Source organism: Equus przewalskii, chromosome X (genome assembly GCF_037783145.1).
Source record: "Equus przewalskii isolate Varuska chromosome X, EquPr2, whole genome shotgun sequence".
In the NCBI taxonomy this organism is placed as follows: domain Eukaryota; kingdom Metazoa; phylum Chordata; class Mammalia; order Perissodactyla; family Equidae; genus Equus; species Equus przewalskii.
The window spans coordinates 89,484,429-89,510,605 of NC_091863.1; the positions used below are offsets into that span (position 1 = coordinate 89,484,429).

Genomic DNA, 26,177 nt, shown 5'->3' on the forward strand with positions numbered 1-26,177 from the left:
TACAGTTGAGTAGCCAACACGACAATCAAGATACAGAGTAGTTCCAAAATAATGAATATAATCATTATTCCCCAAAGTTTCTTCAGACCACTTTGTATTCCTTCCCTCTTGCCCCTCCCCACCTCCCCAGGCAACCAGTGATAAGTTTTATGTCACTATAGACTAGTTCGACTTTTTTGAGATTTTATATGAATGGAATCAGGCAGGATACACCCATTTTTCTGGCTTCTTTCACTCAGCATAATTATTTTGAGATTCATTCATGTTGTTATCAAATACATTTTGGTACATATTAGTGCATTGGATTCCTTTTGGAAAGACCAATTTTACCGACACATTATATGTGTGCATATGCAAGTATATGTGTGTGTGCCGAAGTTAGGGAAGTAAAGACTCTGAGAGAAACATGTGGTATGCTATCTGCACAGTTCTTGGTACAGTACTGTGGATAGAAAGCTGGTGATAAAGATGTAGAGAACATGTTACCACTTCCTGGGGGACAGCATATTTTCACAGAAAAGGTCAAAGTGTAGGAGTCAAATAAACATCATTGTCTGACTAATAATCATGATATGATTATTGAATGAACAACGTTGAGTGAGTTATTTAGACTCTTCCTTAATTTCCTCATCTTTGAAAAACAGGGATAATGACAGCACTTCCTATGTTTGCTGTGGGCGTTAAAATGAGATCATGTATAGAAAGCACTGAGCGTGGAGTCTGACACGTAGCAGACTATCAAAAAGTGTTGGTTCCCTTTTTTTCTATCTTTTTATTTGAGGAAAAAATTCTCATCCTTAAAAAAAGTGGTAGCATCTTTGAGCTTAATTGTAATATCATAGTGCCATCTGGTGACCGTATAGAACCATTACATTACCTGTATTGGAGACTTCATTTCTGACAAAGGTCTACCACATCTAAATACCTATATTTAAGATGTCATCTCCAGTGTATTCCGAGCTAGGGTTGCAGGGATGGAAAATGAGGGCTGTACTTAAGGACTGTTCTGCTGAGCTTGGAGACCCCTTTCCTGCCTAGGCATCTTTTCCCGTGAAGGGGCAGAGCTCAAGGAAAAAAGAGAGAAATTTCATCAACATAGCCTACTCTAAAATGGGCAGATGGCAGATTGAGTGTGGAAGCGGGTGAGTGAAGTCTTCACATCCATTTGACTCTAAAAGTAATGCTGGAGGGGAAGAGTTGGTATTTTCTCCTATTGGGAGGTCTGCCCTTGAAAGATCTGGCAACTGTAGCTTTGGCCGTGGGTCCAATCCCAGAGAGGTTTCAAAATTATGTAACCCCAAATATCACCCAAGTAATCCTAAATATGGACTAGGACAGGGTCCCTCTCAATTTTCCCAACCACTTCTCCTACGGGATAAAGGACTGCACCATCAGAATGCAGCCAAGTTCTCCGCATCCATCAGACTTGTATCTGGGCTCAGTTCGCACAAAGTACCTCTACCCCTACACCCACCCCCACCCTAGCAGCTCTGAAAAGAGTCTCAACAGATGGCCACTCTTGCCATCTCCCCTGTGCCATCAAATCAAGTCAAGACTGGTCAATTTATTGAATGTGAACTTTATTGTGGTTTGGATTATGTAAGGCAGTGTGGTGAAGGCACTGCAGAAGTTACACAGACTGAAAAAACATGGTAGGAAATGAACGAGTTTAAAAAAAACCTGCAAAGTATTTTTTTAAATGAATGCGTGCTGGACTAGACTAAGTACTACAACTATGTTTTGTTTTTTTTTTTCTTTTTCATCATTGCAGAAGCATTGAAATATTGTTGGTGATGGGGATTGGGGAGTTAGGGAAGGCTTCATGGAGGAGGTGGCATTTCTGCTGGGCCTTGAAGAAGGGATAGAATGTGGATAGATGAGACGGAGGGAAGAACATTTCAGAATGACTGACTCTAGAGAAAATTCTGTAGAAGTACTGAAAAAACAAGAGGGCAAACAAACACCCCCAAGGAGTGAAGCTTCCCAACTGAGAGAAAAGCCTGAGGGACCTGGGCTGACCCCAAGTCTCAAGCCCCCAGATGGGGTCTTCAGTACCAATGATATTAGGAGGCACAGGACAATGGGCTTGTTTGTAAACCTAGCAGCAGCAGGAGGTTTCACATTGCAGTCAGGGGCCCCAAACTAGCTGTATTATGCCTGGATGGATTCTCTCATACTTTTTGCGGTGTGTGGTACTTATACATCCTTCCTCTTGCCCACTGACTGCCTGAACGGTAGTTCGTGCGCGCCCATGTGCGCGTGTGTGAGTGTAGGTGTGTGTGGATGGGTGGGGGACCGAGGCTTTGTCTCCCACTGCAGCTTCTTCCACTTTTCCCTCTTGTGGCACACAGCTGGCTTCCACTGAGCTGGAGCTCAGGCCCTTCCCACTGTCTAGGCTGTACTGAACTCCAGCTCTTGATTAAGCACCTAGGAAGCTTCCTCAACATGAAGGTAAAACCTACTGTGGGGGGTGACTTGGGTGAAGGCAGGACTATACTTTCCGGAGGTGGTGGTGGTGGTGGTGATCGGTGGTGATGGTGGTGCTGGTGGTGAGGGCTGGGGACTTATAAGCAGGCTCTGGCTGCTGAGTAGAATGCTGCCAGGAAGATTGTAGTGTTCAGTCAGGAACTGGGATGTCAGGCTAGACCAGCTTGGCCTTGATCACCCCTCCTCCTTCCTCAACATGCCCTACAGGGGACATACGTTGGGCACTTGAAAGCAGCAAAGACAACTGTAGGGTATCCACGCTGTTGTCGTCCTGCTTAAATCTCACCCCCGGAAGCCCCAGAGATCTTTTCTTAGCAAACACCTGTATGATCTCCAGATAGGACTGTCACCTCCCCCTGTCCAGCTGCTGGAGGTATATAGGTTATGTAGCTACTGATGCTACTTGGATCGGGAGGTATGGGGAACTTATCAGAAGAAAGGAAAAGTTAATTACTGTGAATTTCTTTCTTTCAAAAGATTATGAATCTTAGATAAGACTTGGCTTCTGACAGAAAATAAAAGGATGGAAAGCTCTGTCAGGATTCCTTGGAGCTGGAGATTTAGAGCTCAGTGAGATCATCGCTGGAAATAACCTTGAAACTGATGTGGCCTTGCTTGACTTTGGCAGTTGGACCACCCTTCTTACGCAGGTACAGAGACTTCAGATCACGGCAGTCGCTGGGGTCAGCATCCAGAGTAACCTGCCCCAAGAACTGATCACAGAATTTTCGGCTGTTCCAGACCTGGAGAGACAAGTCAAGAGAGTGAAGGTGAGCAACCTTCTGTGAGATTGGACTTTGCCCTGTGGCATCTAGAACCTAATGCTAAGCTTGGAAAAGTCTGTTTTAAAACCAAGAGACTATCTTTCCTGATACCTCTCTGGCTGAGGGGAAGATACCTCAAAGAGTATAGATGAAAACAAGCAGAGCTCAGGATCAACCTTGATCCTACCTAAAGATAGCTTGTCAGAAGCATTAAATCAGAAAAACAGCCAAACTGTAGTGGTCCATCTTGACCTAGTAGGATGTGGGTCGTCTGAACTGGCATATGCTTCCTTTCATGAAATGGAATAGTGCATGTGTTAACGTGTACCTGCGAGCATGTGGGCTTCTTCCCCCAGTGAAATAAATGAAGGAGAGGATACTTAGGGTGCAGATTAATAAGGAAGTCAGTGTCTGTGCCTGGTGAGAGGTGTCTTTGAGTACAAAACAAACAAAAAAAACAGGATAACCCTTGTTCTGTATCCTAGACATATGTGACACACTTGGGGTAATCTAGTATCTGGTACTGAGCCACCCTGGAGGTCCCTGTTCATATTCTTACCTGCACTATAATAGGAATGTCAGTGGTCCTTCTGTAGAAAATGGCCTGGGTGTCAAAAATGGCATGAACAGTATTCTTTTGGACAGGAGAACGGACTTCCTCTTTTCCACACTTGATGACCAAATATGGGTTTACAGCTGGAATAAAGTGACATCTGTTTTTAACACAGTGATTGAAGTTCTCTTTCTAGATAGCCAAGAAAGTGTCTCACTATTCTATTCTAGGCCTTTTGGCATAACACCTGGGCATCAGAATGAACTAGGACTCAACACTTTTTTCCTGCTTCCCTTTTCTTTTCTATACTTTATATAGGAATACAAAAGTGAATATTACGTAGCCCTTGCCCAAAGAAGTTTACATCCCATTCTCTGCCATGGTTGACAGCCATCCTGACTTCTCTAGACTGAAAATACCTCTCAAGAGAATCGTTTGTGACGATCTTTTCTAACCATACGTGCAATAAATGAAACTGAATTTTGCTTTCCCAGACACCCCTGCAGTTCTTACTTTCATTGGCATACTTCTTCTCCAGGCCCTCAGCGCTGTGAACAGTGATCTGGGTAACTACCTTTGGGTAGCCACGAGCCAGGTTCCAGCAGGACATCTTGGGCATGTCCAGAGTCAGTTCCCTGGAACATCAAAACGAAGACACATAATTGATGATGAATGCCCTTTGATGAGGAGAAAGGCTTACCAAAGCAGACCTTGTTGCTGAAAGCGTGAAACGCTCAGTGACCTAGCCCATTCCTCCTCAGAAATGGCTTATATTTTATGAGTATGTTTTCCTTTCCTCTTGCTTTACGGACCAGCAGATAAAGATCAGAGTAGGCAAGGCTGGGGTGAAAAGGTAGCTTTGGTGACCCAGCTCTTGGAACATAATAGAGGAGCAGTGAGGAGTGCCAGCTGTTTAATACAAGAGAAAGTTAGCTAGAGAACAGAAGATAAAATATAAGTGGAAAAACTTAGGCTATAGGCCTGTTCCCCTTAAACGGCAGCTCAGAGCTCCAAAGCTCAGACCTCCAATGGGCAATTTTTCATAACCCTGCTCTGAGAAATATTTCTACCACCATCATTTCAATGAAGTCTGACTTGAACAAGCTGTCCCTTTGAGTGTCTACATAGGGAGAGAAGCATCAAGAGGATTAGGATTGGAGGCAAAGCAGAGAAGAGGAGTTTGCAGGACTGGCCAAGGAAACTGAACCTGAGCTGGACAGGCACTTCAGAGAAGACTCTCAGGAGAAACTCGCTGGTGCGGCCATGCTGGAACATGGTCGGGACAAGCACGTAGTTGCCCTTCTTCAGGTACTTGCTCAGAAACACGGTGCGGGTATCAATATAGGTGGAAGTCCCAGCACGTTCTTGGATGTAGAGGTGGTGGAGGCGGAATCTGCGGTTCATCTCCACCTGGAAATGAAATAGAATGAAATGTTCCATTCTGTTCAAATCATAGTTTTTGTGTTGGAAGATCCTAGGTCCTGGCTTTCTTTATGCCTGGACTTTTCTTAACTCCCCTAACCCCAAGCCATCCTGATTTTAACTCCATTTGCCATCATTCTCTCTGCTACAAATCTCCATTCTTACCTTGAAGAGCTCAAAACCAATGATGTAATTGTCAGGTCTTCCCATGCGGCGGTAAGTACGCAGGTCCTTCTGCTGCAGTGACATGATAACCTTGTGCCCATCCTCAGGCACAGTGAAGATGTACTAAGGGAAAGAGGCCATCAAGGAGCTTAGTTATCATTTCCATTTCAGAGGAGCCAGCTCAAATTTCAGGGAAGAAAACTCTACATTGGGAAGAAGAGACTTGGGCTATTTCCTGGGCTTTGCCATTGACCAGACAATGAGGCCTTGGAAAATTCATTGACTTGTTAAGTGTAGATCATAATACTTGCTTTTTCCCTATGACATTCAGCATGTGTTGAGAGAGACAACTTTATGCCTAGGCCTTTGATGCCAAAGAGGTATGCTTTGTTTTAATAAGTTCTTGGCAGGATCTTGGATTTGTTTTTATTATTGTCCTCTTGTTTTTAAAAGCTGTACACAGAAAATTCCAGAATCCATAAAGACAGAAAGCATTCTTGTTTGACTTAACCTGACACTGAAACATCCCCCTAGGCTAGCCTCCTATTGCCAGCCCAGATGTGTGGCTTGTGCAGGGGCTGGATCCACTTCCTTGGAGAATTGATGCTTTGCTATCACCATTTTAAGGAAGCTGCAGGCCTGTGCTAGAGACTTTCCAAACATCATCTGGGGAATCATTATGCCATTGGGAAGAAAACTAAAAGGCATCAGATTTTTCTCTCTTCCTCTGTATCTATCTCTTTCTCTGTTTCTATGTTTCTCTCTCTCCCCACCTCTCTCTCTCTCTACCTCTTTCTCCCCCTCCCTTTAGAAACAAACAAAAAACAGATGCAGAGCCATAGGCTCACAAGGTCAATCCTCTGCAGACATTTAACAGTGAAGCCTAAGTGTCATTTCCCCAGCTTGGTATATGTGCCTGATACTTGAAACATTTCCAGGGTTGTAAATGCAGGTAAAGTGGGGGGTAATAGATTTCTTTTCTTTAGGGACAATTAAGATGGAACGGATGGAAAAAAAAGTATGAATTAAGTAAATCATCCCACCAACCTTAGTAACCTCCAAAATGCCGAGCCAAGGAGGCCCATGGAAAGAAAAGATACAGCCATGTAAGGCTGCAATACAGTCAGAATTCTTGTCACCTGTGGGTTAGCTCATCAGCACATTTGGGGATAAAACCATCAAGGTTAGTATAGATTCAGGCTTTGGATGTTTGGAAGTTTTGCTTTGGGGTATTCCTTGGCTTGATCCCTAATGTGTCATCCGGAGTAGCATTGTAACAGGAGGTGGATGAGATCGGGTCATTGACAAGGTAGTGATTCAAATCCTGGGAAAACAGGGTTCTAGATGAGAAAAGAGAGGTATCATATTGGGGTTCAGAAGAATCACCTGCATGAGAAAGAGGACACATATAGTAAATGTGCACCTAAGAGGACGGAACAGAAATGGAAAAGAATTGAGAAAGCATCTGGGAGCAGATTCTTTCTCTCCAATATGGGACCATCATAAGGAAGCAGAGAGTGTCAAAGAGCCATACCAAGCAATATGGCCAGGAAAGAGGCAGCCAGCAGAAGTGGCTCAGATTTGATAATGTTGCCAAGGTACATCTCTGCAAAGAGACACAGTATGCCATGCCTTACAAGCATCTGAGCCAATCCCTAGGCCTCCTGGTTGATGAATATTACACAATAGCTGCAAATGGAAGAACTGATGTCAAAGAAATACTCTAAGGTGAGACCTGGGTTTCTATTGCCTTGATAACTTGAAGGAAAAGAAAAATAATTGATTCAAACCTGAGGATTCTGCAGAAAGGTGTCTCGGTTGTTGTAGCAGCCTCCTGAACGGTTCATCAGGGGGTCATCATCCACAGTCCAGCATCCTACCACTGATTCCAGCTCCTTGCGGCCAAAAATAGGGTTGCTCACATTGCGGCAGACATTCAGTTCGTGAAAGTTGCGGCAAAAGTCTTCCAGGCTCATCCTGAATGGAAAATGGTCAGGAAAGAAATGAAGATGGTACTTAATGCCTACCCCTGTAGTTCCATGTAGAAGCCTCAATTCCCTTAGCACAGAAAACCTCTCCTCACCAAAACTCTCCATCATCAGACATAACAAGCCCCAGGTTCTTACGATCTGCTGCAGTCAGTTGCTGCCACTCTTCAGAACTAAAGACAAATAAAGAACAAAGGGATAAGCTGTTACATTTGCCATTGACTTCCTACAGTAAGCAGGGTGCCAAAGGAACAGAATGCATGAAAATTGGGCCTGCTTTATCTCACCTCCAGCTGGCTCACAGACCCTATGCCTGACAAGAACCCCCAGATGTCACCGAGCATTGACAGCCCACTAGTCAGAGGGATGGGTTTGGAAGAACTACGGGGTTTTCGGGATGTAGCATTCAAAGTGGAATGCCACTCACATTTCACTCCAGGGGCCACTCCATTCCTGTCTTCCCAAGGGGTTCCTCAGGCGAACCATATACAGTTTCTCAGTGCTGAAGACTTCTACAAGTCTTTCTCCAAGACGGATCTTGCGAATATCAGTCATGGTGTAGGTATGGCCCTTCAGTAGACCCCAATCAGTTTCAACTTCTTGTTCCTCCTGATTGGGAGACTAAGAGCAAAGAAAGATACATAAGGGCATAGGAATTTGGAGACCCAGGCCTGACTCCTCTTCTTCCTTGGTTGGTTTACCCCAGTATGGTTGCAGCCAGGTCTCCCTATGCAGATGAAAATTTGATCCTGACACCTAACTTGACACAAAACAAGTGAAGGAAAGGAAATGAAGAGTTTAATATAATAACTCACTTAAACAAGTCAGATTCAAACTGCCCGCAGTAGTACATTGATATGAACAGCATTAAAATTTGTGGGGCTGATTTATTCCTTGAGCAAACAACTATAACCTCCACCTTCAAGAGCAGAGGCAGGAGGAATAATTTAGAGGAGGCTATTTACATCAGCTTGGATGCTGTGTCCTCCCATGGAGTGAGATGACTGGTACAAAAGGATAAAAAGATAAAGCTCCTCAGCCTCTGTGCCAAGGCACAATGTGTATTGTTACCTTTCTGAGTTCCATAATGGCTTTTCATGGATCTCTGGGCTAAGGGTGATGTTCCCTACTAAATTTTGCAGTCTCCTCTGCCAGAAGTGAGCAAAGAGGAGTTGTTTTTGGTGAATACAAACCTCAATGGAGCAACAGATCAGACCTCCTTTGGTAAATGTTTTGTACAGTTCTCCAAACAGCTTGTACTTCTCCTCAACAAGCTCAGTGTATCTTCCCTTCTGCATGTCAACAGTTTCAGCCAACGTGCCAGTGAAGTCCACGATGATATCAGTGGTGGTCAAACCATCAAGGGCCTCATAACAGCCAAGCAGCCTGGGGGCAAATATGCAAGGTTATCTTTGTAAAATTATTTTTCCAGATCAAGGACATCATGTAAACAAGAATTAAAACAGTTCCTGCCCAGCTAGCCTTTACCAGATGGCTTTTCTCTTATGTATAAAATGAGAGATATTTTGAGATTATATTCAGAGATTTCTAGGCTTAGGCTATGTTGATTAAGGACAGTCCATGCAGAAACTTCTCTCTATAGGTAGATATTAGACAGGGAGAAAATTTGAGGCTATAATGCTATGTGATCTGCAGATTAGCAGCAGGAAGGGGCAGCTAGGAGCAGATACGGGTTTAATGAAAACCAGAACAGCTGATTTCTCTCTCGTACAGAGTGTCTAAGGGCCAGTCCCAGGCCCAAAGCATTGTCTTGGATCTGACTGAGATCCTACCCAATTTAAACTCCAGGGCTGGGCTGGGAAAGAACGAGCTGCAAAGAACAAATGTGGCCTTCCTTTTCTCATGTACCCCGACCACTAACTAGTCAAACCCCCTTCTTACTTTGCATAAGCTTTTTCCAGTAAAGCATTCCAAAACTCATTCATGGAAGTGGAGAAGGAGAAAACCAGATCTCCATTGATGGTGGGCAGCAAGTCATCAATCACCACCTCAGTCCATTCTCCAAAATGCCAGAAACGGAAGCGAAATATCCCAGCATATTTATCTAGTTTTCGAGGGTCCCATTCCTGTTCCTTATGGTTGGGAATTGTCTGGAAACATAAGAACATTCAATCAACTCTTATTCACCTGACCATATCCAAATATTGAAATTACAGTTGATCTCTAGCAAATCCATGTGGCGATAGGAAGCACAGCAAATACACCTGGTTTGGGTCTAGGTTGGGAAGTCCTAGGTAGGGCATTTTTTCCCCCAAAACTTCTGCTTCCCCAGTTCATTTTTACTGAGAATACTATTAACATGCCTGCCCTGAATATACACAGGGTAACTGGGGGCAGCCAGTTAGGAGTTAAATTATTTCCTACAGATAATCTACAAACTTGAACATGAGAAATTGTCTATGCAAACACATTTATGGTTGAATGTTTAACCACATAAGCAAGGCATCTTAAAAAGCAAAATCAATAAAAACTCAAGGCCCCCTGTGGTTTAAGTTTTTAAACGTCCGTCTTAGAGATTTCATATAGATTCCATACAATATAGATTTTATTCACACCTTGAATAAAATTACATTTAGGAAATTCTCCTTTTTATATAACAATTACACATTAATCTTCTAAAAATCATTTTTTCTGAAGAAAATGCTCTTTGTCCCAAACCAAGTCAACACTTATTGCCTTGAACTCTACCTAAATGCCAAAGGAATTTTTGTACTCTTAATAATTTTTTGGAAACTTTGCAAGGATCTACTTCCGTCTTTCTCACTTTGTCTGTTAGTCACATCTGTTAGTGACTTCCTGGCCCCTACTGGCTTTATACTCCAGTAGGTACAGAGAACACAAGTATGCACAGCTACAGAGTCAAAGACTACTACAAGTGACAAAAGATCAACTAGTATGTGTGACAAATCAAATAGAACAAAACATTAATGGCAGAATCTAGGTGAATATATGGATGTTCACTGTAAAATTCTTTCAACTTTTCTGTATTTATAACAGTTCTCATGATAAACTGGAGGGAAGTCACCAGTGAATACCTCTGCCTTCAGGAAATAAACAATCTAAGAAAGTTATGAGCTGACTTTTCCTGAAGATTTTAAAGAAGTCAAGAAGGTGGGATCTGAGTGAGGCCTCTCGGGAGGGGGAATACCTTTGTCCAGTGAGACTCCTGAACAGCCAAACAGGAAAACGCAGAGACCATCGGCTTGTGCCCCAGTCTCCCTTGGATCAGCTGGTGGTTGCTAATGTTGCCCACAATCAGACGGGGGTCATCACAGATGTCCTGTGGATACAATAATTGGTTATAAGAGTTTCTGGGAAGTTTCCAAAGTGTCACTGTGAGCTGAGCTAGGCAGGACAGACTTCATAGAGGAGGTGGGGTTGAAAGATGACTAGGACTTCCATAGGTGGGATAAAGGGAAGATTGGAGGGTTGTGAGGAAAAACAGAAAGCAGTAGATCATCTAGCCACAGGAAAGGATCATATGGGGAAGTGGGAGGAGAATTGGAAGAAGGGGATGCGATGATACAGGATGAGATGTACTGATGGGGACCCTCAGACATAGCTACCAGTGGGGTCTGGAAGAGTTTTCACCACCATCAGATTTTTAAGAGGAGAACTAGAAATTAGCACATTACATTCTGATTCTGTCAGGATGAGCTTTTCTGAAGCATCTGTGCTTGGAAGGGTGGTTGCATTTAAGAGATGAGGCCTGAAGGAGGTGGACATTAATGCTTGTCCCTTTCTAGGAAAATGAATTAGGAGACCTTATACATTGAAGCCCTTTCCTAACATAAAGCAAAGGCAACAGTAGTCTCCATGGCAACTAGATTTTTTCACATCTTTGGATGAACATAGATGGCAGCAGCACTAATAGCAGGTGGTAACAGACCACTCACAGGAGCACTTCAACAGATACTCTTCCCACAGTGGATGTTCTGAGAGAACATGGCCAGAGTGGGGGCAGTATTTGTTTTGGGTGTATGCGTGTGTCTTCCCACAACATATCAGTAGCTGTGCCATTCCCACTGCAAGTAGTAAAATGAGACCGAAATAATACTGTTATAACGTATTGTGATGAGGGCATATTGGAGGCATTTTCCAAGTATAATCAGTGCCTAGAGGATGGATCCCCAAAGTTTCCCTGATGGTAGACAGAATAGATTGAACAGCAGTGGTAACACTTGAGTTGAAGCCTTAGGAATGACTAGAGTTAGGCAGTTGGACAAGGGAGGCATAACGGGTAGAGAGACAGGCATAGACAAAGGCATAGCAGCATACATGGCACCACGCAATTGAAGACATAATTGTGTGACTCAGACTATCAGCACTTGCAGAGTTCAAAGGCAGGAAATACCAATGAAGTCTTGAGTAGACGGAGAAAGCATAGTGGAGGAGGCCATTAGCCGGTACCTTGACATTCTGCTTACCCAGCAGAAATAAATCCTAGTCTCAAATGGAAAGAAAAGCTAGACATATATCCTTTTAAAAATTATTAAATAGAGACAGCTATATTTTTCTGGTTCTCAAACCTCTTTTTTTTAACGGACATAATTCTCCTTGATGAAGGGTCTGGTCTACAGAATGAAACATTCCATATATTCTTTAAAAGCCAAAATAACTCTGGAAAGGAATAGGCATTCTGGGCAGGGACAAGTCCAAACTGAAGATTAATTGGGCATCACTCTGCCAAAAGGAGAGGGTTAGGTGGGTTGTCAGCTTTGGATTTTCTGGTCTTTTTTTTCAGATGCATGTCTGGTGTCTCATCGTTACTTTTTTGTCATAGGAGAAGACTTCAATCTTAGTAAATATTTTTTTATGGGTTTGGATCTGCCTGTTTTTTATTTATTGAACATAAAGCAGATGTGTTGGGTGAATTGGATCCTGATATTCCTTCTCTTCTTATTGTTTCTTTGCCCTTTGTAAGATGAAGCTAAGCACAGTTTCTTCTCTTGGGTCAGGTGTTACCATTTCACTTGGAGAAAGATATAAAGTTATACAATGATTTTTTGGACTTAGATGATGAATACGATAGTTTGATAGTTGCCTAGCATGGAAAAACAATGAAGCGAACATTGATATGGGGAAAGTGTGCTTTTAGATTATTAAGGCAAATTACTTGCTGGTTTCATGTAGCATTATTAGTGGTTGGGGTTACATTAAAGTGTCTTGAATTTCACAAGGCTTTCATTTCACAGCATGGATCTAGGCTTAGCCAACACTTTTGGCATGTCAACTTATATTTAAGACATAAAGGGTCACATAAATGAGTAAAGACATGTAAATAGAACTCAAATTGAGGAACTTGGCAATTATTCTCCTGTAGACCTAAGCTGAACGTGGTTATTATATATTATATGTGTGTGTGTGTACATGTAAATCTGTGTGTAATCATGGGAGAATATAAATCTGGGCAAAAAATCCCCCTTATTTTCCATTTCCTCTTAGAAACTGGCCCATGCCCTGGTTTTATTTCACCACTCTTCATACATAATGGATGACTATTTAACAATAGATTTTAAACATGGGAAGAGCTGACAGTCCATAGGCTGTCAAAGCTGGAAGGAATTTTAGAGACTATTTAGTCAATCTGTTTATTTTACAAATGAGGGAACAGGCTCAGAGAAGGGCAGTAACTTGCCCCTTTGGTCATCCAGCTAATTAGTAGGAGACCTAGGATTGAAGTTTTAGGTTCTTCAGAACCACATATAGTTCGAGAAGGAAATTCAAGACCTCAGCTGGTCCACCCCTTTGCCTTTAGGTTTATCAATGGCCACGACATAAAGGGTAATGTTATGAAGCTCTTCAGGGACAGAGATGCAACCACCTCTCTCAGTCATGCATCCCAGTGTTTTATGCCTCTTTGCTTAACACTCACACCAAAGCTCGCCATTGTTCTGGAGGATTTGCTTAAGTCATGTCTTAGCTTTTGGTTCCGGGCTAAATATTACCAATAGGCCTTAATCTCCTCAATTTAATCTGCTAAATATGAATCAATTTCTTATGTATGTCAGCACCATAATGTGAAACATGGGAGAAAATCTTTATTAAGCCACATCTTCTACCTCTTTAAGGAAGTGAAAGACTAGAAAGCAGCTAAAGAGGTAGAAAGGATAAAGGGTAATGAGTCAATGCAAATCTAACAGCCAAATGGACTTTTTGGTGACAAATTTGAAAATAATGAAATAGCTGTTTATTGACTTTCCCCCTAGATTTAGACAACTGGGTGTCTTCCTGTTGGAGGTAAGGAAGTAAGGCTGGAGAAATTTCTCTGTAGCTCAAAGCTGAGATGCAGAGTGCAGATGGGACATTTCAGCCTGAGTTCTGCTGGAGTGGTAGGGAGCAGAGTTGGGGGAAGGGTCACAGCTAACATATTCACATATTTGGGTGGCTTGGGAGGGAGGGGAGATGCTGAGTCCCTAATGGCTCCCAGCTGTTTTGGCACAGTTAACATGATCCTTGAACTGGGCTGTTTGTCAAGGCAAAATAATTTCTTAGGGGGAAACACACACAACTAGGAAGTCGAGCACCAAGAGCAAAGCCAGGAATGGTCCCCATATACCCCCATCCCCGAGCCAAAGCCTTCTACAAGCAAAGCAGCTTCTCTAAGAAATATGTTCTCTGAGGTGAGCATTGAGGGACTCTCCCATTGTCTTCTCCTCATCTCCCTTCCCAGAGACCTCTGGAGGTGGGGAGGGAGGCATACAATTACAAGACATGGAGACCCGCACACATCACTCTATGTGGCTCCCTTTGCACCCACCCTATTCACATCTTCAGCAATTTTTTTTTACACAGGTGAAATTTGCTGACAATAAACATTGAAGTCCAGGGTAAACCTCAAGAACCACAGTAAAATGAAAGGCTACCTAGAAAACCAGCAGCCAGAAAAGTGGAGGCATTTTCCAAAGTGCTACGTGCAGCCTTGCAGTACTATGGGGATGGGGCATGGGCACCTACAAGTGAGGCCAGCCCTGCAGTAGGTACACTGTGACTAAGTCTGGGGCTCTAAGTAGCCCCAGAAGGTTCAGGGCTGCCACTCAGTACCTGAGGGCTGTGTGAGCTAGTCCAAGTAGTTGTTATCCTTAGAAAACGGAACCATCTCCAGGCAGGACATTTATAGGTGGACATGGGCTCAGGGACAAATGTTGGACCAGCCTCTCTAGGGGTACACTTTCCTTGCTGGGGATTTTTACTTCTGCATGAAAATTTTGTCACCAGTAAAACATTCTCTTCCTTCCTGACGCTTTCAAGGAAAGCTCAATATGGAACCTGGGAATAAGATCTAAAAGCCAACTTCCACTTCCAACCTACACAATCAAGTCACTGTGTAATTGTCTTCTTATTTGAACCTTCAGACTTCTTCTAGGAGACTCCAGGTATAAATCTCAAACTGCTTTATTGGTAAGAGTTTATATATCCATGCAATGGAAACTGTTCAGCAGTGAAAAGAAACACACTAATACATGCTACAACATGGATGCCCCTTGAAAACATTACGCTAAGCAAAAGAAGCCAGTTACTTTTATGATTCAATTTTAAGTGAAATGTCCAGAACAGGCAAATCTAGATAGAAACCAAAAGTAGATTAGTGGTCACCTGTGACTGGGGGGGAGGCGGGGTTTACTCACTGAAAATGTGCACAAGGGATCTTTCTGGGATGATGCAACTGTTCTAAGACTGGATTGTGGTAACGTTTGCACAACTCTGTAAATTTACTAAAAATCATTGCATCGTACACTTAAAACAGGTGAATTTTATGAGATGTAAATTGTACTTCAATAAAGCTGTTAAAATGCAGAATTTATGATAAACAGAATAGATGGAGAGAAAGAGAATGGGCCTATTCAACTGTATTCAACTGTGTTGAGTGGAAAACACTTAGGGCTACTCAGGCTGGGGGACATGATCTCTGGAAAGAAAAAAGAACTTTACAAACAGTCTAGGCCAAAATTACTACACAGAGGTGTCACACATTCAGATGGTAGTTGGAAATTTCTGTTAGCACAAAGAAAGAAGTGTTTCATTCTTTATTGTTCCCTCATATACAGTCACCAAAGCCTGTGTATTCTGCTGCTAATGTCTCCCCTTATCAACCTTTCCCTTCCATTCCTACCTCCTATGCTTTAATTAAGAACCTCATCGCCCTCCTCCCACCCAGTGTAGTGAAATGGCCCTCCGGGCGGATATTCCCTAGTGGAAGACCCGGGCAAGGGCAATGGTAGTGGAGGCTGAACTCAAAACTCCACTAGGAGAGCTGACAGAAGATCTTGTGCAGGTGCCCTTGCCTCCCCCCACAGCTGGCTGTGCAAATCCCCATGAGGGTTTGCTCCATTTTAGTCAGGGATTAGATGTGTCTGACTCTAAGACACTATTGTAGCTGGGTATGAGTCAGTCAGGAAAAAAGCCAGAGACGGGTAGGAGGGGAGAGTGGCTGGAGGAAGCTGGAGAAGAGATTTTCTATGGGAATAGGCAGCCAGATTTCAGCCTAAAAATCCTACCTACAGTCTATAATCACACTGTAAGTCAGTATAACTCAGCATAACTTAGAATTTACTAAGACTATGTATTGAAGACCCAGGAGGACAGGAAAGTCCAGGAGTACATGTCTCAGGCAATAAATCTGTGTACCCAGGAAGGTAGGACAGTAGCTGTAGCCACAGGACCACTGGAGGAATGAAGGAGAAGGATTATCCTTTGGAGGGTATGAGCAGATGAGCTGGCACTGAACAATTGCAAAACACTTTCATAATCCTTGTCGATCTAAAGTGGCTTCTTAGGATATGGCACAGAAGTTGCAATTGGGAAGAAGGGGGAACACAGTCCGGCCCTAGGATGGTGAGGACTTGACTGGACTCATTGGGTTCAACTAGCAGTGGGGTTTACAGGCATGGCTTATAAAGGCAGAAGCTTTTCAGCATGAGAGAGGAAAGAGACAGAAAATATCAGACTAATTTGCTTCTTCCATATTAGAGACTCCGGAAAATAGCCCTGGTTAAGTATGAGGCTATGTGGCATGCCAAGGGACAAGACGTCTGTAAGCTTCCCTGAAAACCAGGATCTCAACCTTGCCAATGAGGCGGGTGAGGCCAACTACCCATCTGGTCTTCCTGAGCCAATTCAGAGAGGCCCAGGGCTGTCTCTCGCCTTTCCTGATGGGAGGCCAGAGAACTTTGACGTGGTTCTTGACCACAGGCTTGGCCTCCGCTCTGGCTGGAAAGGAATCCACAGCTTTTTGAGGAGACTCAGATGGTGGTCCAGAACCTTGTTTTTCCCTCACTTCCCACAAGAGGCCCCTTCCCCAACCACTCCAATCTATGATGATCTCCCCCTTCTTCAAATCCTACATGATTTACTACTGTCTGTATGCCTGAAAATAACATTTCTTATATCAGGTATTAATTTATTCTTTAACTCTCCAGTAGCTCAGTATCCATCTCTCCAACTAGAATGCGAGTGCCTTACCCCAGACTGTGTCTGTAAATTGCACAGAGGCTAGCATAGAGTATGTGCTCAATAAATGTTTCTCAAGTGACTCTCCCTTTAGGCTCAATTAAGACTAAGCTCACAGTATGCTCTCAAAAGGGCTGGTATGGATCAATTAATGGATGTACAGCATCAACACAGTGAGGAGGAATGTGAGAACTGACTGGAGGGAAGCTACCTATTTTAGCAAAAGGGGAGACAAAGACAGCTCTATCTCCTTGAAATAACTGCATGGTAGAGTGAAACTCAATGTGGACTTTGGAGTCAAACCTGGATTCAAATCCGAGCTTGTTAGCAGTCTGACTCTGGGCAAATTCTTACCTTCTCTCTGAGACCCAGTTTCCTCATCAATAAAATGGACACAGTATCTATCTTTATTTCTTAAACCAGGAAAAGACAGTTACATTGAAGTAATTTTTAAGATGCCTACCTTGCTAAGCCATGGCAAATAAGGATGAAATGAAAAAATGTAAAAAAACTCCAAACACAGTATCTGGGCCCATAGTAAGCGTGCCATACATGCTGATTCCTTTTTCTACCCATTCCCATTCACCCTCTCTTTCTGACATTCCCTCACCCTGAAAGTGGTATTTCTTGTCTCAGAGGCAAGATGGACGATTGCCATGGTTATTAAGTTTTTTCCTTCTCTGCTAATCCTTCTAGGATTCAATCCACAGAATTTGGAAGAAGAAGGCAAAGGACAAAGGACTGAGCCAAGACAGAGAAACAAAGATGTGTCTAAAGACCGGTCAGTACAGGAAGCACTGCTGGCTTGGGTCACATCTGGGGAATGGCTTCATGTTGGCTTGCAATTTTACCGCCCACTGGATCTCCTCCCATCTCCTCCAGGAATCAATCATTCCTTCTCTCTGTGTGTCCTCAACCGCTTCTTCTTTACTGTTTCCTTCTTAGCCTATAAATATGTTTAAGCCTGTTCTATTTTAAAAAGACACCCCCCCAGGAGACCTGCCTCAATTTCCTGCCTTGTTTTCTGCTACTTTTGCCCTATTGATCTCTTTTCTTTCATATCCAAGCATCAAAAAAGAGTGGTGCCCCTCATTATCACCAACCATTCAAAAGAGTGGCTCACAGACAACATATCTCTATTTCCTCCATGCATTTCTGCAACAAAACAAAACAAACTTACCTCTCTGCATACCGAATTAGTGGCTAGTGAATTCTGCTCATGTTTCCCAGATTTTTATTGCAGGTCAGTGATCTGCAGGGATGTCAACAACTGGAGGCACAGAAAGTCAGGAGGAGTGTAATATTCCTTCTGAAGGAGAGAACTTCTCCAAATCTCATACTCTCAATGGCTATCATACTTTATCAACAAAAACTGACACATGTCCTTTGAGTCACATAGTAAACAAGAGCCTTGAAGTAACCAATGTATCTTGGCACCACCTGGTGGCAACCTACATAAACTGAAGTAGCTATTGTAAGAACTCCATTTAGGAGTTTAAACTGTGGAAATTGCAACTAAAAAGTGATAGCTTGCTTATTGAAGAAGGCAAACCTTGAGTTGCTGACTGAGGTGGTTCCATAATAGTGCACAAAAAGGTACACCATTAAATAGGCTCAGAAGCTCTTCAGGCTATTGTGAAGGTCTAGGAACTCGCATTTCGTAACAGCCCTCTATGGCCTATATACCTGCTCACCCATTATGGGAAGGAGCCCAGGTAGAACATGCCTTCTATCCAGTTATACCCTTTAGATATAGCAAGGTTGCAATTTATTCTCCAGATTGAGTCATTCGGTCGTTTTATGCATTGAGCTCCCACTCATATGGGGCTTGCGAAGGGGTCCTGAGACTTGGTTTAAGAGATACAATATACAGATGTTCTACAGAGAATGATAGTAACTATTAATAGGTGGTGAAAGAGCTACAATCCTACTTGGATCCCACTTTGCTAATTGTGGGAGGATATCGGTGATGGTATCCAAAGAGTAGCAGAGAAAACTCCCTCCCCCAGTGCAAGCTCCATCTTGTCCCTGTACAGTTCATTTCAGTTATACTCACCATATAAGGAGTTTTTCTGCTCACTGGTTTGACCTTATCTTACGTTGCTGTGATAGGTAACTCGGTAAGGAGACAAGAGTATAGTTGCTTTTTGAGTTACCATATTTACTCAAATGAACTTCCAAAAGAACACAAGCATGGTATATCTCTTTTCTGTTTTTTTAAAATTACTAGACTTGACAATTTGACTGAAATTCAAGATTCCTCAAGCTAGAGCCAGAAGCACAGATCCATAAAACTTTCCAGTTTAAAATTGTCTCCTAAATTGATCTAAACGCAGTAGGCTGTATAAGGGAAATAGTGGATCAAGTAGAGTTATGATGAAAGAGATCAAGAGAGAGAGAGAAAGCAAAAAAACAAAGTTACCTGGGGACGTTTCCACACCACCTTCCCAGGAAGCAGTCGGTTGTAGAAAAGTGAATCATTCTCAGGCAAAAATGTTGGATCACAGAAAAGTCTACCATCTTTGATGCATTCCTGCTTCAGTTCCTGGTACTTCTGGTTTTTGAAGAGCTTCAAGGGAGGGCCCATAGTGCCGAACTATATGTAGAATGAGAAAAAAATTGTTGTTATTGGGGGAAGAAGTTCTCAAGTCTTTTAAAGATTTCCTGAGATTAGGCAACCGGTAGTCATCCCAGTTATTTGTTCCAGAAGCTAGGCACTTCAAGTTTGACTTTAAAGGAAAAGTTACTATTTTCATGGAAAGAAGGATCCAGGCTCTGCAACTAATTAGTATGGAGCTTTAAGTAGGTCACCTAAACCATTTCGGGGCCTCAGGTTCTTCTTCTGCCAAATGGGACTTAAAAATCTTATTGGAAAAATAGATAGCAATGATTGCTATTTAAACATGAGTCATTATAATTTAAAGGGCAATCTTCCATTTTACACCAGCATGGAGGAGTTGAAGGCAAACAACAGTTCTAAATTTGAAGATAAAGGCAAAAATAACGCTTTACTGTATTCAGAATAAGTTGGTGCCCTGAAGGGCCACACACTTTGTGCTTGAGGGGAAAAGCAGCCACTTTCACTTCCAACAAGCCCTTTTACACAGTTTCTTCGCTTTTATCATTAAAGAGATTTGCATTTTTATTACTGACCAGGAAGGCTAATGCAAGAAACAGAACTCTGCAGATGGCCTCCAAAGACAAGGAAAGATAGAAATATTGTATGTGTCTTTCTTCTTCAAAGTCTAATGTGTAATTGTTTGCCCACGATAAAAGGCAGACTCTGAAATTCAATTACACTAATTTGGTGGACTATAGATTCTTATCCCAGGGCAATACACTGTTGCTTTCTTTTCTTTAAAAAAAAAAATCTCACATGGTTAAATAGAAAATTAATATAGTGGCTCTTCAGGCAATGTCTATGAGAGCTCCCCACATTCAAACACCTCTAACAACTGGTTTTTATGAAGATAATTTGAAAGACACATTTGATTTTGAATAGCTTTAGGGTGATAATTGGGTTTCAACGCCTTTGCTTGATTCACAAAGATAGATTTGTAATGATTTTAATGATCTTCTCATAATATTCAATGGTAAATAAGAGGGATGTTGTGAAATCTACATGGCACCAATTATTTCAAAAATATATTTTAAGGATATCTGCATCTACATCTATGATTACATAAGGGTTGAAACAAAAAATTTGGCTAAGTTCAGATTATCTGCTAAAAAATAGACATTTGAAAAAAAGGCTAATTAGCACTTTAAAGAGTATCTGTGTAGGTAACACAGCTCAAAACTCAGTTAACAGATTCAGTTGCTATTTTATAAAAAGTGTAATATTAATCAGACATCTCTACTATTTTATTTCATGTCGTTTCAGTATTACATTGAATTGCCTTAATGGTAAAGAAGTCTCCCCATTTGAAAACCATAAAAAATTGTAATTCAATGTTATTTGCAACCTACAATATATGTAAACAAACTTACCCTTTCTCTGAATCCAAGAAATAAGAAGCTGAAAATAACTACACTTTTTCCATAGCTATATTTATTGACAATTGTTTTTCAAATTAAGGCTACGAGACACCGCAAAATACCAAAATGCCATCCGTCATCAGATTTAAGTCTGTTCACACATTTTAAATATTAAAGTGAATTTCACTATATTTGAAGTCATGGAGGGTATCAGTAATAATTTTCCATTAAACAGCATCAGAGCCAATCTGAAGTTATGCCCAGGCTGCTTTCTGGAGCCTGTTCAAATGGACCCCGATTTTCACGTGTGCTCAAGGCTTGTAACAAACACACTTATGCCTTTTGCTTTCCCTGGAAGGTTTGGTGGTTTGCCAGAGGCTGGGGACTGTAAATAGGGGGTAGTCTGCGACAATTAGGATATTTAGTTTGCCAGAAATTCCTAGTCCATGAACATTTTGAATAAATGAGTATTTCCTGTTCTCAGGAAGTCCCTCTGCCCCTCGTCATTCTCTCTTGTTACCTAATCAAATGGCGAGGCAAGCAGTAGCCTGGAAAGGGAATCTCTGTTATATAAAGAGGGCCTGTCTACAGGCAGAAGCAGCATCACCTGAAAAGAAAATCGGATTTGATTTTAAAAATCAGTATGGGGCCGGCCTGGTGGCCTAGTGGTTAAGTTCAGTGTGCTCTGCTTCAGTGGCCTGGGCACAGATCTACACCACTCGTCTGTCAGTGGCCATGCCGCAGTGGTGGCTCACATACAAAAACAGGAAGATTGGCAGCAGATGGTAGCTCAGGGTGAATCTTCCTCAGCAATAATAATAACAATAATAATAAAATAAAAACCAGTATGATCCCAGTGGACTCTGTCAGAGGCAGAATGTATAGCTGGTATGGATAGGTCAAGTCTTTTGGGTGAGAGCACCTGCATTTTGGGGGCCCACAGAAAATACGGAATAACAGGCTATCAGTCGGAACTTGAACAGGCTTTCGCTAGAGTACATTGTAGTCCCAAGTCCTGTCCAACTTGCAGAGTAGAGTTGACCCCCATTTCTGACTAGGTAACGGAAGAACTGTGATCTATTTGCTGTGATCTTGGTTTCTTTGTGCCTCAATTTTCTCATAAGGAGAACAACGTGGCTGTACCTAATGAGATGGTTAGTGTAAAAGTATTTTAAATAAGTAGAGGGGCATCCACAAATGCAAGATATACACTGTAAGCCTTCTCATTGCCTGGCACAGGGCTGGGCACACAACAAGAAAACACTTGTTAAATGATGAATGTCTTATGTAGAAAATTAATGTTTGTATGGTAATTTATTGTTTAAAATGTATGTTCCAGTTCATGATCTTTTCATGGAAACCATGTTTAGTAGACATGATCTGTGACCTTCATTTGTATTTGTAGAAATGGCAGCTCCGAGAAGGGGCACCTAGAAACTGGTAGAGCTGACTCAAACCCAGGTCTGTGCAATGCCAGATTTAGTGTTCAGCTTTCCGTCACACCACACTGCTTCTTTTGGTCACCGCTTTCTTACAGAAGGGATTTTTTCTAGCTCAAATGAGGAAAACCCTCCAAAGCAAACATGATACCTAACTTTGAGGCGTTCTGACTAGAATTTATTGCCATGGTGGATATTGAAAAGGTTCTTTATTTCCATGGTTTGATGGTCACAGGAGAATTCAAACCTTCACATCCGATGGTTCATCAGTTAAGTTTCAGAAAACTTTTGGAAACCTAGAAATTTGTAAGTTGAGTTTGTCGTAAACAACTTATCCTGTCAGAGCATAGGGGAGTAAAGAAGGGCACGTTCCTTCTTTACTATCTTATTGCACCCAACTGTGAAGACGACAGAGCCTTTAGGTTAAAGACCACATAGTAGGAAAGTCCGTAAACAGAATAAAAGCTAAGGCTTTAAGTACCAACCAAGAAGAGCCTCTAGCTAACAAAGAGAACGTGCGCATCTGAGAAGAGGGACCCTGTGTCCTGAGGGCTAGTATCACGGATGGTTGGGTGAAGTAGAGTGTGGGGTTTTGCACTGAGATAATGGTCGTAAGCAGTGCTGTTTAAATTGAGACCCACACCTAGAGATAGATGAAGGCAAGCAGGAGGGGTGGATCCAGAGTGTGGAAAGTTGAGAATTGCCAGGGGAAGTTGAAGGAGCCTGCCATGTAGAACACAAGGCTGCAGTAAGGAGAGGGAGCTTTTGCTACTCACTGGACTGGAAAGCTTGGGGAACTGGGCAAACTCTTAAGAGGAAAAGCACTTGTGCTTTACCTGTGGGTCAGCCTTAGAGTAGAAACCAGATCGTGCTCTAAAAAGTGAAATGTGCCTTGATTTATTAAAGAGCATTATCGTCTGATAGAGGAAATCCAGTCTGCAGTTTACAAACTGCTTTTGATTGGGGTGAGTGGGAGAACATTTAACGGGGAGAGAGGGAGAGAGCATGGCTCCTGGGGTGCTGTCCCTGGCTAGTTTCTCTTTTTCCCCAGTTTCCCCCTTCTGCTGTACTTGGGAGAAAATCGGAGATAAAAGCAATTACGAGTTTGCAGAGCAAACGGAATACAGAAGACCTAACTGTGCTCTGGCATAAAGTAGAGGCCACGTTGGCCACAATGAGCAGTCCTTATCCTCACACCTGTGGTGAGAGAAATGAGGCTTGGAGAGGAAGAAATCATAAAAATTCGGCATCCACATGTTACACAGAGAATAGTGCTTTTCATGTCTACACAGACCGAGTGCTAGCCCACATCCATGGGCACGTACCTACTGGGGAACATATGGCTGCTCAGATTCAAATTATTGGCCAGATAATCTGGGGTCTGAAAGGGACCAGAAAGGCCCTCTGATCAAACCTTAGATAGGAAACCTCTACTCTGCCCAGAGAAAAGGCTCTGTTCAAAGAAAAAAAGAGCGTACAATTTCTTTTAATTCCATTGTTGAAGAACTCTATCAAAAACTAAAAAGCAATTCAGAATCATAAAAAGAGCACAGGTAGTTAGGAGATCCAGAATCAAGTCCCAAATGCCACCATTTAGTGTAGATAACATCTCTGAGCCTCAGTTTCCCCATCAGCACAATGCGAATCGATGGCTGCCCTGTACACCTCAGGGTGTTATTGGGGGAATCTAATGAAATTAAGTATGTGAATATACTTTTTAACTGTTAAGGATAAGACCAGTGTAGGGCAGTAGTCTTAGGAAATGCTTGTTTTTAGGAAATTAAATCCTTTCTGTCCTTAGTGGAAAATGAGAAGATTTGATCACATGCGTTAAATAAGACACTCACTGACATTTAAAAGACCAATATAAAATGGCCCCTCCGCTATTCAATACCTCCTCTCTTTTCCACCTCTCTTTTTTGGCTGACTTGCTTCACTACCCGTTTTTTCCCTCTTGGATGAATAAGCCCATACTATAAGTCTAATTTTACAGCTTGCAAGAATCTAATTCCAATTTTTATAGAATGTTATGCTGGAAAGACTCTTAGAAATCACTTAGCCCAACTCCTTGCTGTTACAGGAAAGTGAAGGGACTTGTCCAAGGTTACATAGCTAGTGACAGAGCTGGCACTAAAACCTGAACCTCCTGACTCTTTTCACTACAATTAAAAAAGGGGGTGGGGCGCAAATGCTAAATCTCAAGACGTGGCTTTTGAAAATTCTCATTGTCCTCTTCTTACAAGAATGCACTTAAGAGTTTTGTTTTTGAATTGCAAGCTGTCAGAAGGCGAGATGATTTCAAATCAAGGCTAATCAAAGAAACACTGTTTTGGGGTCACAAAGGGGCTTTTTCTGCTTTTAATTTAGGAACTGAAAACTCCCAAGGCTACAGAAAGCTGCTTTTTAACTTATTCCTGACTACACAAGTGTTTAGACTTTTCCCTAGCTTGCTAGGGACTCTAAGGATAAATAAAGAATGCTATTCACATCCAAAGTATTCACACACACGCGCGCGCGTGTGCACATGCATGCACATGCACACAAACTGCTAGAGGAATAAAAGAGTTAATTAGCAGTCCTCCAAAGAATCTTTTTAAAAACTCTTTCAGACTATAAAATGTCCTTAATTTCACAACAAAGATTAGCAAATGAGACATTAGCTGTATTTCAATAACACATTAACACAAATCAGGATGCTTTATCCTGAAGCCAGAAATGACTTTCAGGACGGCAGAATTTGTTTAAATTTCCTATGTGCTTTTCACCAAACTTCAAGTTCCAAACCCTCCGAACCAATGTTCAATTGCAATGCTCTGGTCCTTTTTCTGCCCTCCCCCCATCCCGCTCCAGTCAAGCAGCTTACTTAAACCCCTACAACATGAGTGGCAGTGTAGTGGGGTGCAGGGGGATAGAGCCCCAACTGCAAATCAACATTTAAACCAAAGTGAGAATCAGAGAGGAACAAAACCAGGCTGGCCAGGAGCTGAAAATAAATCGCCAAGATCAACCTGTCATGGGGCAGGAGGACCCCCAGCTGTGCAGACAGGACAGCCTCTGCTGCCACTCCCTCCTGGGCAACCGTGCACAGCCCATGCATCCCACTTCCAGGGCTTAAAGGCCTTTTGCACACAGTGTGGCTCCAAGATTTTGCCTGCATTTAAATCATTTGCCCACAGCTGTAGTTCAACAGATGCTAGAATGAAACTCTGACAGTCAGCCCAGGATTCTCCCTCTCACAGCCCCTTCCCAGGTTTGTCCTTCCTTATCAAGTATTTTGGGCAACAGGAAACAAACTTAAAAACCTGACCAAATATCACCAGAAAAGTCTCATTGCCAGACAAGCACAATCACCCCACACACACCCAAAAATCAGCAATAAAGAATTCCATTAGTTTTGAAGTTTCCAAAGTGCTCTTACACACACACATTTGATTCAGACAAACCATAAAATTATAGCTGCAGAGTTTGATTTACTGTAAAGTTCAAATTTCTTCACTTCTTTTAAACTCTAAGTTATCCAGCAAATACAACTTCAGGATGAGTTTGCGAATGCCCGCTCTGCTCACCTGAGTTATCCCAGGAGCCTTGCTGCTGCTGCCGCCGCTGCCGCTGCTCTTGGCCAGGTAACCCCTACAAAGTCTGCTCAGTCAGTGCGGCTGAACAAAGATTCTGGCTTTCTTAACCTGAAAACTATTTGGGCTGTACCAAGCTCTGCTCACAGGGGGAGGTGCCTAGCAGAAACTTCAGGAGCCTTTGCCCCGCCTAGCAGTCAGAAACTGATCCTGAGTCATGAGGAAAATCTGGAAAGCGCCCCTGCCAGATGTGCAGACGGGATGCCCACTCCAGATCCACCCACCAGCAAATCTGAAAACCCAGGAAGCCACGTTTGAAAGCTTTTTCTGTTCCAAGG

At 42.5% G+C, this 26,177-nt stretch overlaps 1 protein-coding gene across 1 annotated transcript; it reads right to left on the bottom strand.

Annotated features, from left to right (window-relative positions):
• Nucleotides 1-1,563: 1,563 nt before the first annotated feature.
• On the bottom strand, nt 1,564-25,970 carry CAPN6 (calpain 6). The gene is made up of 13 exons (XM_070603461.1): nt 25,834-25,970; nt 19,273-19,446; nt 10,549-10,680; nt 9,282-9,490; nt 8,573-8,765; nt 7,807-8,000; nt 7,475-7,552; nt 7,182-7,368; nt 5,392-5,514; nt 5,012-5,214; nt 4,318-4,439; nt 3,811-3,947; nt 1,564-3,230 (listed from the first exon to the last, which is right to left on the bottom strand). Exons 2-13 carry the CDS (start codon nt 19,435-19,437, stop codon nt 3,048-3,050), a joined length of 1,926 nt encoding a protein of 641 aa, XP_070459562.1. The 5' UTR covers nt 19,438-19,446; nt 25,834-25,970; the 3' UTR covers nt 1,564-3,047.
• Between the last annotated feature and the right edge of the window lie 207 nt (nt 25,971-26,177).